At 38.7% G+C, this 13,202-nt stretch overlaps 2 protein-coding genes across 8 annotated transcripts in view; both read right to left on the bottom strand.

The window, feature by feature from the left end:
• The window catches only part of edaradd (EDAR-associated death domain), a 57,708-nt gene that overhangs the window by 10,318 nt on the left and 34,188 nt on the right, over nucleotides 1–13,202 (bottom strand). For 4 of the 7 annotated variants that reach the window (XM_079687885.1, XM_079687880.1, XM_079687881.1 and 1 more), the window contains one exon: nucleotides 6,569–6,634. The exons of 1 other annotated variant lie outside the window; for it this stretch is intronic. In XM_079687885.1, coding sequence (XP_079544011.1) covers nucleotides 6,569–6,634 — 66 coding nt within the window. Of the gene's footprint in view, nucleotides 1–6,568; nucleotides 7,051–8,158; nucleotides 8,187–13,202 lie in introns of those variants that run through there. 2 more of the 7 variants (XM_079687887.1, XM_079687888.1) reach the window with 2 other exon arrangements.
• On the bottom strand, nucleotides 9,559–11,669 carry LOC307043436 (uncharacterized protein). Its single transcript, XM_079687890.1, has 4 exons — nucleotides 11,586–11,669; nucleotides 11,366–11,458; nucleotides 10,518–10,646; nucleotides 9,559–10,055 (listed from the first exon to the last, which is right to left on the bottom strand). The coding sequence occupies exons 1-4, from the start codon at nucleotides 11,643–11,645 to the stop codon at nucleotides 9,897–9,899; spliced, it is 441 nt and encodes a 146-aa protein (XP_079544016.1). The 5' UTR covers nucleotides 11,646–11,669; the 3' UTR covers nucleotides 9,559–9,896.

The raw sequence follows: 13,202 nt of genomic DNA, 5'->3' as shown, positions 1-13,202 counted from the left end.
CTGATTTGAGTTATCGGTACATATACTGTAGAAGCAAACACTTTAGGGCTGCTACTAACCAATACATTTCATTATTGATTACTTGCTAATCATTTATATTCACTGTAAGTCAATAAACTGTTTGATTTGTTATATACAATTGAGTATTGTGTGATGTCTTCAGTGTCTTTTTTAACAACAGCAAACAAATACCCAAAGATGTTCAGTTGACTACATGTTAAACACATTTAGCAGCAGCTATTTCAAAGGCACCAACAACGTTTGGCATTTTGGATTATCAAATGATAAACAATAGTTGCCTTTGCATTTTTTGAATTGACTCAAAGGTTTATTCAGTTGTATTGCATACAGTGTAAGCTTCTTCTCAGCACACTACACCTCAGGCTAGAAATGTGACTTTGTGAACTATTTCTATTATAAAGCCGCAGACTAATCTAAAAAAGTCCTTATATTCACTTAAAAAAGTGTTCAACAATGTTTCAAGCTTGAAATGGCATTGCTCAGAACTGCAAGCCTTCCAGTAGATAAGTGAACATTGCACCCACGGATGGTATCCCCTTAAAGTTGAGTATATTAAGCATTAGGACTCAATTACAATTATAAGGTGTTAGTGGAGCCCGGATCAGCATTGTTTCTCTCTCGGGGAATGCAGCGGCATGTAGCTGCACGCTCTGGATAAAATTCAAGAGATGAAATACAAACCACATCATAATACATTGCTATGGGCCATAATTCCACACAGGTGAACACAGCTTTGCTCCGTTTTGACCACCCATGTTTCCTCTGAAGTGCAGCACAGTGTCTAAGCAGCCTATAGTGGGCTGTTGGCTGAATGGCATGCCAATAACTGAGCCAAGTCTAGACTGAGAGCAGCCACACACACACACACACACACACACACACACACACACACACACACACACACACACACACACACACACACGCGCACACACACACACACACACACACACACACACACACACACACACACACACACACACACACACACACACACACACACACACACACACACACACACACACACACACACACACACACACACACACACACACACCTTGTTCAAACTATCTGCTGCATGTGTGGCATCGCTGACAAAGGGTGCTAAGTGTGTCTCTCACTGTTTGTTTTCCCGACCTGCTAAGGATTAGACTGGTATAATAATGTTTCTTTTAGCTGTTTAATAATACATCTCCTAACAATAACTTGATGTTTCTTACTGATCGGAGTGACACAAGAAATATTCTGAAAATAACTACTGCAAAGCTTAATGAACAGTATACAGAATAAAAGCAGTGGGTAACTCTGCCTTAGGGGAAATACGCGTACTCACTTTCTTACTGCAAACTACATGAGAAGCCTGATATCAATCTTATCTGCGTGGGTTCATTACAGAGCCTGCCGCTGGTTAGCTTAGCAAGAAGACAGGAAACAACTAGAGAAATATAAACACGAAAGTTTGGGGGAACTACACGCTAAAATTATTCCTTGACAAATAATTGCTGCGTGCATTGACTGCGCACAGCTTCCTACACTGAAAAAACGGAAACGTTGACTTGAATTAAATGTATAATTTTCACTCAACTTTAAAGTCCATGTAATGTCCAAAATAAATGTTATTCTGTGTTAATAAATCGCTTCATCACTTTCCACTGTTTCATTTGACATATCAACATCAATGATTCTTTCCATAAATACCCCCCAAATAACATGAAATGTGTGCCACTTTCCCGTGTTATTCCGCTCCGGTAGCGAAAAGCTTGCCAGCCACTAACCCAGCTGTGTGACGTCACACGTGGCAAACACCAGCCTCGTCTGGATTGTTTGTTTTGTATCCTTCCGCTATTTTCGCTCAACATATGTGTAACCGGACCTCGCTAAACTTTTTTTATCTAACAATTCATGATGGGGAAGCGATGTGTAGTTGTGAGCTGTGAATGTTTCCTGATTGCTATAAACATTGATCATGGGTGCTGGAAGATTATGCACAAAACTCGGGTAAGAATTAAGTTACTACAGGTGTTATGCCAGCTTGAGCTAAATGTCACCAGAGTACAGTGAACTTGCCTAGTGACTGAAATATATAAAAGTTGAAGTGAAATAAGTAAGGCCAAAAATGAATTACGTCTGAATATCTTTATTATTTTTACCACTTTTAATTATTTGTGGGCTCGCACATATACCAAAATAGACTAATGTACACTGCAATAAAGATAAAATGGTACAAGTGAAAAATTAACAAAAGAACCCTTTTTTATTTATCAAACAGTAAATTAATACAATCTTACAAATTTGCGATTTGGAAAATGTTGTTATATTTACATGTTTCTTTGGAAAAATAATATTGTAAATGATGTACTTTGTAAATTATTTACATCATGCGAAACCATTTTAACCAGTTCAGCTGCATGACTTATGTCCAATTACAGATTTGGCCATTGAAATCCCTGATAGCGGCCTCCCGGTTCAGGGTAAGTCTTCCGTATCTCGGTTACAGCACATGCAGGCAGCGGGACTCTGATTTTTGGGCCGAGTACACCCCAGCACCAACGTACAAATAAGCTGTCGATAAGCTGTATATCGATACTTCCTAATGAAAAAAAAGTATACAGATTATAAATATATTTGGAGAAAAATAAAATGTTATGTAGTACTATTATGTAGCAATGGTTACAAATTGGCTTATAACATGATATTTGTATTTTACTTGTACAAAATAAATATGAGGTTATACATGACTGCTTGACAGAATCATAGACCTCTTATATATTTCCTCACATGTGTAGTTGTTTCTTTTCCCAAGCATACATTGAACTTGCATACACAGAAAAAATAAAAGCCAAGCTGTTTTTGACTGCTTGAAAGAGTTTAATGGTATCTTTAAAAGTGTACCATATCTGTAGCGACTAAAAGTATTATATGAAAGCAAAGCTGCAATAGGCAGTTGGGTCAATCAATATTTACTTACTGGTGTAGTGGGCCATCAACTGCTCTGTGTTGTTGTTTGTATTGAAGATACGCTATTTTCAGTGTCCAAACACTGAGACAGCCTTCTCTAAAGCCTGGGTGGCTAATAATGCACCTTGGGTTCTCGTCGGTGTCTTCTATCTGGTCAGTAGGTTGCAAACTGTCTATTTGTTCCATCACCTGCCAGATCTCTCTGCAGCATACACATTCATCTGCAGTGGGCATGCTTTCACAGCATTGACATGTACACCTGAATATTGTACATAAAATTAAAAAACAAAACAATATCTGCCGGACGTGTGAGGAACAGATGACAAATTAAGATCGACATTTAGTGCAGGTCAAATTAAATAAAACAGAATTTACCATTCAGTATTGCCGACTCGAGTCTCGCCGGCTGCGGAATCCGCTTCTCTTTCACAAGTTTCTGCCTCGTTGTTCGATTGCTGGGCAGGAGGCTCGTACTTATAAGGCAAGATGCCTTGAAGTGAAAGGCTAGCTGGTTCACTCTCTACTTCTGTAACTGAATCCAGATAACCCACCGAATCTGAGCTTGAATGATCGCTGTCGCTGTCGCTGTCTGAAGTTATCGCGTTGCTTGCCATTTGGACTGATTTGATCAAATGGCAATGTTTGCCACGTGTGACGTCACCGCTCGTTCGGGAGTGATCGGGGGCGTACTCGGCAAACTTCGGAACCAACATCGGTTTTTAACGTATATGTCATTTAATTATGACGAAACTTTAAACATTTTTATTTATTTTTATTCTGGTGATATCTAAACTACATGTTAAAAAACACCTGTGTTAGATGCATTACATGGCCTTTAATATTTTATATTTTCAGACGTAAAATGATTGCTTTCAACTAACCTAATATAGTTATTTGAAATCTGTTTACATCAGGGGTGTCAAACTCAATTTAATCGCGGGCCACATCAGCATTAGGGCTGCACTCAAAGGGCCGGTTGTAACTTTAAGACTATATAAAAATAGTAAAACATATATAAATATATATATAAAATAATGTTTTGTATTACATGATTGCCTCTGCATTGGATTATTATCAGATAGGGTAATAACTTCATAATTAACTACGTCTGAAAGCAGAAGTCTGGGGCAAATAATTGCAAGTCTCTTCAGTGAGAATGTCACAAAATGATTTAAAAAGAAAAGCAAAATTCTGGAAAAAAAGTCCAAATCAAAAAAAGAAGTGACATTTAAAAAAAAAGTAACATTTTGAAAAAAAGTAACATTTTGAAAAATAAGTAACATTTAAAATAAAGAGTCAAATTCTGAGAAAAGGGCACATTCTAAGAAAAAAGGCATATTTAGAAGAAAAAACTTCAAATTCTGAGAAAAAACATGTAGTTTATGGGCAACGTGCTTCTGTAAATTACCATGTAACCGTATAATAAACATATAATATTCTTTGCAAGCTCTTGTTGGGCCACAGAAAATGAAGTCACGGGCCGGATTTGGCCCCCGGGCATTGAGTTTGACACCCCTGCTTTACATAACACATTTAATTAAAGTCAATGTTTCAGTTTTTTCCAATGAATGTATTATGTAAACAGATTTCACATAGCTATATTAGGTTAGTTGAAAGCTAAATTATTAATTTAAAATAAGAAAAATAACAGGTTATAATATTATTGCTTTCAAATAACCTAATACAATTACGTGGAACCTGTTGACATAATACATTTCATTAAAGTCAATGTTTAATTGATTGGGTGCAGGGACGAGTTTGAAGGTTTGGGTCCATCATGGCTGGAGATCAAAACCCAAACCTGTGTTCCCCGATCATCCTAATCCCTGACTTTTGTTTAACTTCTAAAAACACTTAAAGCCTAAAGAAGATAGATCAACTTCAAAAATATCTCTATGAGTATCAGCCAATAAGAACCAATATTAGTCAAACCCTAGACCTGGAGCACAAAGCTATTTCAGAGAAGTTCAACAGTTTCCAGACACTGGAAAGGTCAGGTACGAGGTTGGAACAGACGTGACATCTGATTGGCTCACTAGGAGCCCACATTGCTGCTGTGGCTTATGTAGACAAAGCTCAGCTGTGGTATACTACTTGCACACTAAATGTAAAAAATATATTGTGTTAGCTGTAATTTGGTCTTTCAATAGTGTTTTATTTGTCAGATAGTTTACAGATTTGTATCTTTATGGTCAACTTGAATATTTTCACTCTTTTAGTTCTGTTTCATCTTCTATTTTGAGATGTTTATATTGTATAATTGTTTATCTTCTACTCTTTTTCATTTCTAATTATGTGCAATACTTTGTTTTACATGCTGCTGTAATGAAAAAATTCCCAATTTGGGATCAATTATCAAAGTATATATTATCTTAACATGGCATGCTGTACTACACATATGTTTTCTGGTGATGTAACATTTTCATTGGTGAAATGAATTGAAGTAAAAACCAAACCATATTGTATCTCCAGTTGAAACATTGGATCAGCCTTAAATCCACATCCTGTATTAGTTTAGAGGTGTTCTATGGTGATGGTGAGGGAACGACAGTGTGTATCAGAATAATACAGACATTAACCTGCAGTGTTCTCTATTCAAACACAGCCTGTGAACGTGGTTTAGGTTTGCTACAGGCAGGAGTGGTTGAACTTGAGGAAATTGTAAAGTCACGTGTTAATAGAATGTGGGCCCATGCATGTACACAGGACATGAGAACATGTTTGCATCGAGGTGAGACAGCATGTTGGAGTACAAAATAACAACAACAACAACAACAACAACAACAACAACAACAACAACAACAGGCCAATGGAGAGTGGGTAATGAAAGTGAATGTTGTGTACAATAATACATCATGAATACATGTGTTGAATCATATGAATCACTGAATATAGACAATGGCAGAAAGTTGTAACTAATGTCTTCATTTAAGGTTATTAATCACTTATTAATGCTGTATAAAGCGTTTGTAAGGCATTGAAAAAAACAAATCTGTGTCTGACTACAGCTACAGGTCAGGGGGTCTGTAGTAGCTTGTAGAATGTTATGAGCTAAGGAGGATACACATTCTATGATCACATTATGAGAACAAATCACATCTGCATGTGTATTTTACATTTAATTTTGTGACTATATTTAGATATTAAAAGGTTTTGTAATAGAGTTCTCACTTTTAACTTCTTAAGACAACTGAGACAGTTGGTTTGTAAGTGAGTCATGTGCATATCATTAATTTCTCAGGATGAAGATCACTCCTTTATAAATAGGTAAATTGGGCCAAAGGTAACGGTGTTTCCATTATTACAGTGAGGGAGTTTTTATATTGTGGTGGCAGACAAATGACCGGGAAACACTTGCTGTTTTTAAATATATCCTAAGCTTACGATGAGTATTTGTGTAAGTACAACAAAAACAACAATAAGGCATGATAAGATTAATTTAGGAATCCTTTATGTCATTGTTGCAACCTTAACTAATGATGTAAAACAAATGAATATTTTAAAGGGTTTGAATGAAACCGTTAACACTGTAACGCACCGTACGCTACATAATATGTAGACATCAAGCGAAGAAACTTGAATATTTACTTACCAAATGGTTCCTTATACGTCCTCAAACTGCTCATAGTTGAATCTGTGAAGTCTCCCATGGAGAGAACTGTATCGGGATAGAGAATAAAGTTTGTCTGGAGGATAGCAGAGTAGAATGAGACAGTAGTGCTTCACTGAGGGATGAAGCGCCGGCAGCCAGCGGCGGCAGCTCACACTGAACTCCTCCGCGAGCACACCGACACTACAGGAGCACTGCTGCATTCAAGACCGGCTCGGAAATACAAATAAATCCCTTTCGGAGTCGTTAATAGGCGATTGCTTGTCAATGTAAAACCCAATTAAAGCTGCTACTTGCAGCTTTAATTCAGAGGTGTTACTCGTCTTGTACTTGGGTAAAAGTAGAAAGGACCAGAGTGTAGGAATACACTGTTACAAGAAAAAGTCCTGCAATCAAAATATTACTCAAGGAACAGTAGAAAAGTATAGCGTCAAAATATACTTAAAGTGTCAACAATAAAAGTCGATTGGTCCATTTCAGAATAATATATATGATATGTTTTGATTTTAATTATTGATCATTAAAGTGTTATCAAAGCTGGTAAAGGTGCAGCTAGTTGTAATGACTTTGTATACTGCAGGGTAGCCTTTGAACAGAGGTGGGAAGTAACTAAGTACATTTACTATACTGTTCTTATGTACAACTTTGAGATATTTGTACTTTACTTGAGTATTTTAAATTTGTTGCTACTTTGCACTTTTACTCCACTACATGTATTTAATACCTTTAGTTACTTTACAGATGTGGATGAATGATGTGAAATCTAATCAAGTGTTAAATGAGACTTTAGTTCCACCTGGAGTAAATTCACAAGCTACCCTGCAGTATACAAAGTCATTCAAACTAGCTGCACCTTTACCAGCTTTGAGAACACTTTAATGATCAATCATTATAAAACATATCATATATATTATTCTGAAATGGACCAATCTGCACAATGACTACTTTTACTGTCGCTACTTTAAGTATATTTTGATGCTAAATCGTATGTACTTTTACTTGAGTAACATTTAGAATTAAGAGCTTTTACTTGTAACAGAGTATCCCTACACTCTGCTGCTTCTTCTTTTACTTAAATATAAGATCTGAGTACTTTTTTACATCTCTGCTTGTGAATTTCCTCCAGGTGTAACTAAAGTCTGATTTATGAGTTGTTTATATTTCACATCATTAATCCACATCTGCAAAGTAACTAAAGGTACAAAATAAATGCAGTGGAGTAAAAGTACATCATTTACCTGTGAATTGTTGTGGACTAGAGGTACAAAATAGCAAAAAATGTACCTACTTGTGTAAATGTACTTAGTTACTTTACACCACTGCTTTTAGTGCAGCTTTAACCCACTCAGTCCGACAGCAGGAACTCTCACTATGTTTCAGATGTTTAAGTACAATTATGGGATTAGTTTTGTGTCATAAAGATAAAGCAACACTTTCTCAGAATCAAACAAAACTAAGAGTTTAAGAGAAGACAGAAAACTGAGTCAAGCAAAATAAATTTAATTTCAAAAATAAAACTATAAGTTGCAAACAAATCATTTGTGTAATCATGTGAACTATAAGTCTTTTTACTTTGTTTTAACATATATTTTTGTTTGCAGTTCTTGTTGCTTCTTTCTCAATGATCAGACTTTTGCTCTCGCTGCAGCTCTTCTCGTTTGCGCTCCGTCATTTTTTGTTTTCGATTCTGACACAAACGTCTCAGGTGGGCGGGAGTTTCAGGGGTGAGTCCCCATTGACTCAGTTTTTGAGTGATAGCCCACTACATCACAGAGTCCACTCGGCCACGTTAGTGTTGTATCGAAAGCCAAAGGTGCCATAAAACGCCCGTATGTTCGTCCGTAGTTTCGCACCAACTTACGAGCCTAACTACGGACGAACATACGGGGATGCCCGTAAGTTGGTGCGAAAAAACGGGCGAACATACGGGTGTATTTTCATATGATAATGAGCCCCTTCTTCTGATTTCCATAGCCAATGAGTTCAAAGTTTCTGTAACCAATCAGTGAAGAGTAAAGCCAGACCAAAGCAATCTGTAGATGAAAAGTTCCTGAAATTGTGAGGCTGTAAATTGTACGTTATTCCAGATGCATGGGACTATGTATTAATTTGCCTTTCAATATAATAAATATATCAATCAATATATCCTGCCTTCATTGTCTTTTAAAATAAAATCGCCTTACCTTACCTTATCTTACTGAAGGGTATTTATGTCTCCTTAAATCACCTTTTAAATGTACTTCTTATAACATGGTGTTGCATATCAAAATGTTCAGTCTCTGATCTTGCTAGAAATGCAAAGTCACTCCTCACCTTAGAGCACTGTCTTATGAGATACTTAGCTTAGAAATCAGATTTTTGGAAAACTTAAAAACTCTTGTGAAAACACAATGTACTATGATGTAGATGAAAAGTTCCAAGGGGACCAAGTATTAATTTTCCTTTGAATATAATCAATAAATCAAACAATATAAAATATATATATATAAAAATACAATTGCCTTACCCTTTTCCTTAACCCTCTGGAGTGTGAAGTGAAGGGTATTTTCTCAATTTTTAGATGTCTCCTTAAATCAACTTTTAAATGTACTTCTTATAACATGGCATGGTGTTACATGTCAAAATGTTCAGTACAGTCTCTGGTCTTGCTAGAAATGCAAAGTCACTCACCTTATGAGATACTAAGGTTAGAAATCCGATTTTTGGAAAACTTCAAAACTGTTGTCAAACACAGATGTACTCATGTCATCAATTTTTTTTTGGTGTTTCAGATTTGGTTCACCAAAGTAGTGAAATATATGAATTACACTCTAGGCCTATATAAATGTGTTGTTCATGTCTAAAATGAAAATGTGTAAATTATCATTTAGAGTAAAATATTTCCATCCCTCTACTTTCACCACAGAAAAGTTACATCAGGACTGATTCATATTCCATACCAAGGTTCATGTGATGATGTGTACAAATTCAAATTGAGCATTAAACATTTTTATTCAACCAACTATTTATGTTAACATAAGAAACTGTAAAATCTCAATATTTACAATATCAGAACTTTCTCAACCAACTATTCATTATAAATGTAAAGACAGGGGGAGCAGTGTAATGGTCTGTCTTCCAGGACAGTGGGTCTGGCTGCTGTGTAGGTGGGGGTGATGGTGCATGGGCTGCTGGTGGCTGTGTCGGAGGGAGGTAGGTGTGATTGTCCCAGGTTGATGCTGTGTGGGAGGTACGTCTGCTAGGAGAGACTTCTTTGCTGGCTGGGTTGATCGTGATGCCTGTGGTGGAGGCCTTTGTACCGAGGTGTATCTTAATCTTGTGGCAGGCACAGATGGAGGTGGAGGCTGCTGTAGTGATGCTGGTCCTCTGGTCCTTGGTGGTGATGGCTCTGGTGAAGGCCCTTGAGCCACGGTAGATCTTGACCTGGGTGCAGGCACAGATGGAGGTTCTTGCTGCTAGGCCCAGGCAGCTGTGAAATCGGAAAGAAATATAGGACAATAATTACTACTAAGTTCATTAAAATATAAAGTTCAGGTGGAATGTTTCTCAAGCACAAATAACAATGCACAACTCAACCGTTTCTTGGAATCTAAACTAAAATGGTGAAACAAAAACCTACCGCACCCACAACATTTTCTTTTACATGTGCAATGTCCGATGTCAAGACGCCATTGTGCTAATACAGCACTAGGCCATGTTTTGGCCCAGAGGAGGAAAACATTGTTTTGTGTGTCGTTACTCTGAGCTTTGAAGTCTGCCATACAGACTTTGCAATTTGGCGGAAATCTTGTGTTGGTCAAGCTGCATGATTATTTTCTGAAGTACTTCAAAAGTGAAATGAAGGGGGTTTTGGATATGCTATGTTGAGTGCATATAGCAAACCCAGAAGGAGGGCACAAGCTGAGGCAACTGAAGGCAGTTCATTCAGCACCTCCACGCCCTCAATGATGATGCCGATGTCTGCTGGTGCCTCCTGCAGTACTTCCTCCTCCTTCCGTATCACAAACACACCCATTGTGAGCTCCTCCATCTCCTTCTGAAGATCATCTGTTCTGGAGTCCTAGAGTAGGAGTAAATGACAACAAACATCACTGGCATCACTTTACACTAATATGCACTTAATATGGGACAATAATATCACTGGCCGGAGTCCTACTCTGTGATTACTCTGATTATTCTGACGACTCACATGATCAGAACCTAATATTTAATTCATTTAACTCATCGGATCCATCTGTATTATTGCGATTATGTTGATAAGGATTAATATTAATATCATTCAATTGTTGTCAAATTGTGGACGTGCTGTGTGGCTGTCTGTGGGGGTGGGGGGTGGGGGGGGGGGGTTGTCGTGCATTGTTCTGTGTTTTGTGTTAAAATGTATAAAATTCAACAAAGAGTATTTAAAAAGAAAACCATGCTCGTACTACTTTTTACATCTACATGTTGTGTTTCGCGGTATAATTGGGAAAATTACTAAAAACCCAAATTCCGATGCAATGCTTTAGTTATTCCTGATGAGCAGGTGGCATGGTCCATCAGTGTATGAATGGGTGAATGTGAACGTGGTGTTAAAGTGCTATGAGGAGTTGGAAAACCATAAAGGTGCTTTAAACTTACATGATGTCAAATGTCCAAGATTATGAATATAATCAAACCCGACAGGTGTTATTTTAGTAGAGAAATTTCCCTTTTACAGTATTAATATCAATCTAATATGTATTAGCACGTGTGCCTTTGACAAGCTGTGCTGACATGCAAATTGCAGTTAAAACTTACTAGATATTCCTTGATCAGCTCATCTGGATCTTCTCCCAGGAAGATAATGAGGGCTCTCAGGACACACTCCCTCCGAAGATGAATGTCTTCAGTCTAGGACAACATTATTTTGGTTAATTTTATTTTTCAAAATGTCTATTGACAGATTTCCTTACTCATTACATTACATTACATTACATTACATTGCATTTAGCTGACGCTTTTATCCAAAGCGACTTACAATAAGTGCATTCGACCAGGAAGATACAACCTTTAAGAAAACAGAATCATATAAGTACATCAGGTTTCATAGAGCCAAACATTTCAAGTGCTACTCAACTGGCATTTAGAAAGCCAGTCCTTTATTAGTATATAAATGCTTTGTTAGTAATTCTATCGCTCGAAGTGGAGTCTAAAGAGATGAGTTTTCAGTTTGCGTCGGAAGATGTGTAAGCTATCTGCTGTCCTGATTTCAATGGGGAGCTCATTCCACCATTTTGGAGCCAGGATAGCAAACCCACGTGTTTTTGCTGACGGGAACTTGGGTCCCCCTCGCAGTGCGGGTGCAGCGAGCTGTTTGGCTGATGCAGAGCGGAGTGCACGTGCTGGGGTGTACGGTTTAACCATGTCCTGGATGTAGGAAGGGCCAGATCCATTCACAGCATGGTACGCAAGTACCAGTGTCTTGAAGTGGATTCTAGCAGTTACTGGAAGCCAGTGAAGGGAGCGGAGGAGCGGTGTGGTGTGGGAGAATTTGGGAAGGTTGAAGACCAGACGAGCCGCTGCATTCTGGATGAGCTGCAGAGGTCGGATGGCACATGCAGGTAGACCAGCCAGGAGGGAGTTGCAGTAGTCTAGGCGTGAGATGACGAGAGCCTGGACCAGAATCTGCGCTGATGTCTGGGTCAGCTGGGGACGTATCCTCCTGATGTTGTAAAGCGTGTATCTGCAGCAGCGGGTTGTAGCAGCGATGTTTGCAGTGAAGGACAATTTGTTATCTAGGACCACACCCAGATTCCTTGCAGTCTGAGTCGGGGAAACAACAGAGGTGCCGATGTTGATTGTTAGGTCAAGAGTGGGACAATCTTTTCCCGGAAGGAAGAGCAGTTCAGTCTTGTCAAGGTTGAGCTTGAGGTGATGAGCAGACATCCACCGAGAGATGTCTGCTAGGCAAGCAGAGATGCGTGCGACGACCTGGGTCTCTGAGCGGGGAAAGGACATAATTAGTTGGGTGTCGTCAGCGTAGCAGTGGTATGAAAAACCATGCGGGCTAATGACAGACCCGAGCGAGTTTGTGTACAGGGAGAAGAGGAGGGGACCAAGAACCGAGCCCTGAGGGACCCCTGTAGTTAATTGACAAGGGTCGGACTCGGACCCTCTCCAAGTAACCCTGTAGGTGCGGTCATTGAGGTATGAGGTGAGGAGGGAAAGTGCAGTGCCTGAAACTCCAAGTTCTTGGAGAGTGCGAAGGAGGATCCGATGGTTCACTGTGTCGAATGCAGCAGACAGGTCCAGAAGGATGATGACAGAGGAGAGGGAGGCTGCTTTAGCAGTGTGCAGTTCATCAGAGACAGCAAGGAGAGCAGTTTCTGTTGAGTGACCTGCCTTGAAACCAGACTGGTGCGGATCCAGAAGGTTGTTCTGATGGAGATAACAGGAGAGTTGTTTAAAGACAGCGCGTTCAAGTGTTTTAGACAGGAACGGGAGGAGAGAGACGGGCCTGTAGTTAATAACATCAGACGGATTGAGAGTGGGTTTCTTAAGGAGAGGGTTTACTCTTGCCTCCTTGAGACTGTTTGGAAAGTGACCAGAAGTTAGAGAAGTGTTGATGAAATGGGTGAGAAATGGTAGAATATCA

Source organism: Notothenia rossii (genome assembly GCF_949606895.1).
Source record: "Notothenia rossii genome assembly, chromosome: 6".
NCBI classification, from domain to species: domain Eukaryota; kingdom Metazoa; phylum Chordata; class Actinopteri; order Perciformes; family Nototheniidae; genus Notothenia; species Notothenia rossii.
Note: the sequence above shows the minus strand (reverse complement) of the source record. Positions and strands in the feature narration are given on the sequence as shown.

Bases quoted from the DNA above. Each gene is read 5' to 3' on its own strand.
- LOC307043436 (XM_079687890.1), bottom strand. From the start codon at position 11,645: ATGTACTTATATGATTCTGTTTTCTTAAAGGTTGTATCTTCCTGGTCG. The intron at 11,459-11,585 runs GTAAGTCGCTTT...ATGTTGTCCTAG, and splicing joins CCTGGTCGAATGCACTTATT to ACTGAAGACATTCATCTTCG. The intron at 10,056-10,517 runs GTGCTGAATGAA...CCGATTTCACAG, and splicing joins TCATCATTGAGGGCGTGGAG to CTGCCTGGGCCTAGCAGCAA.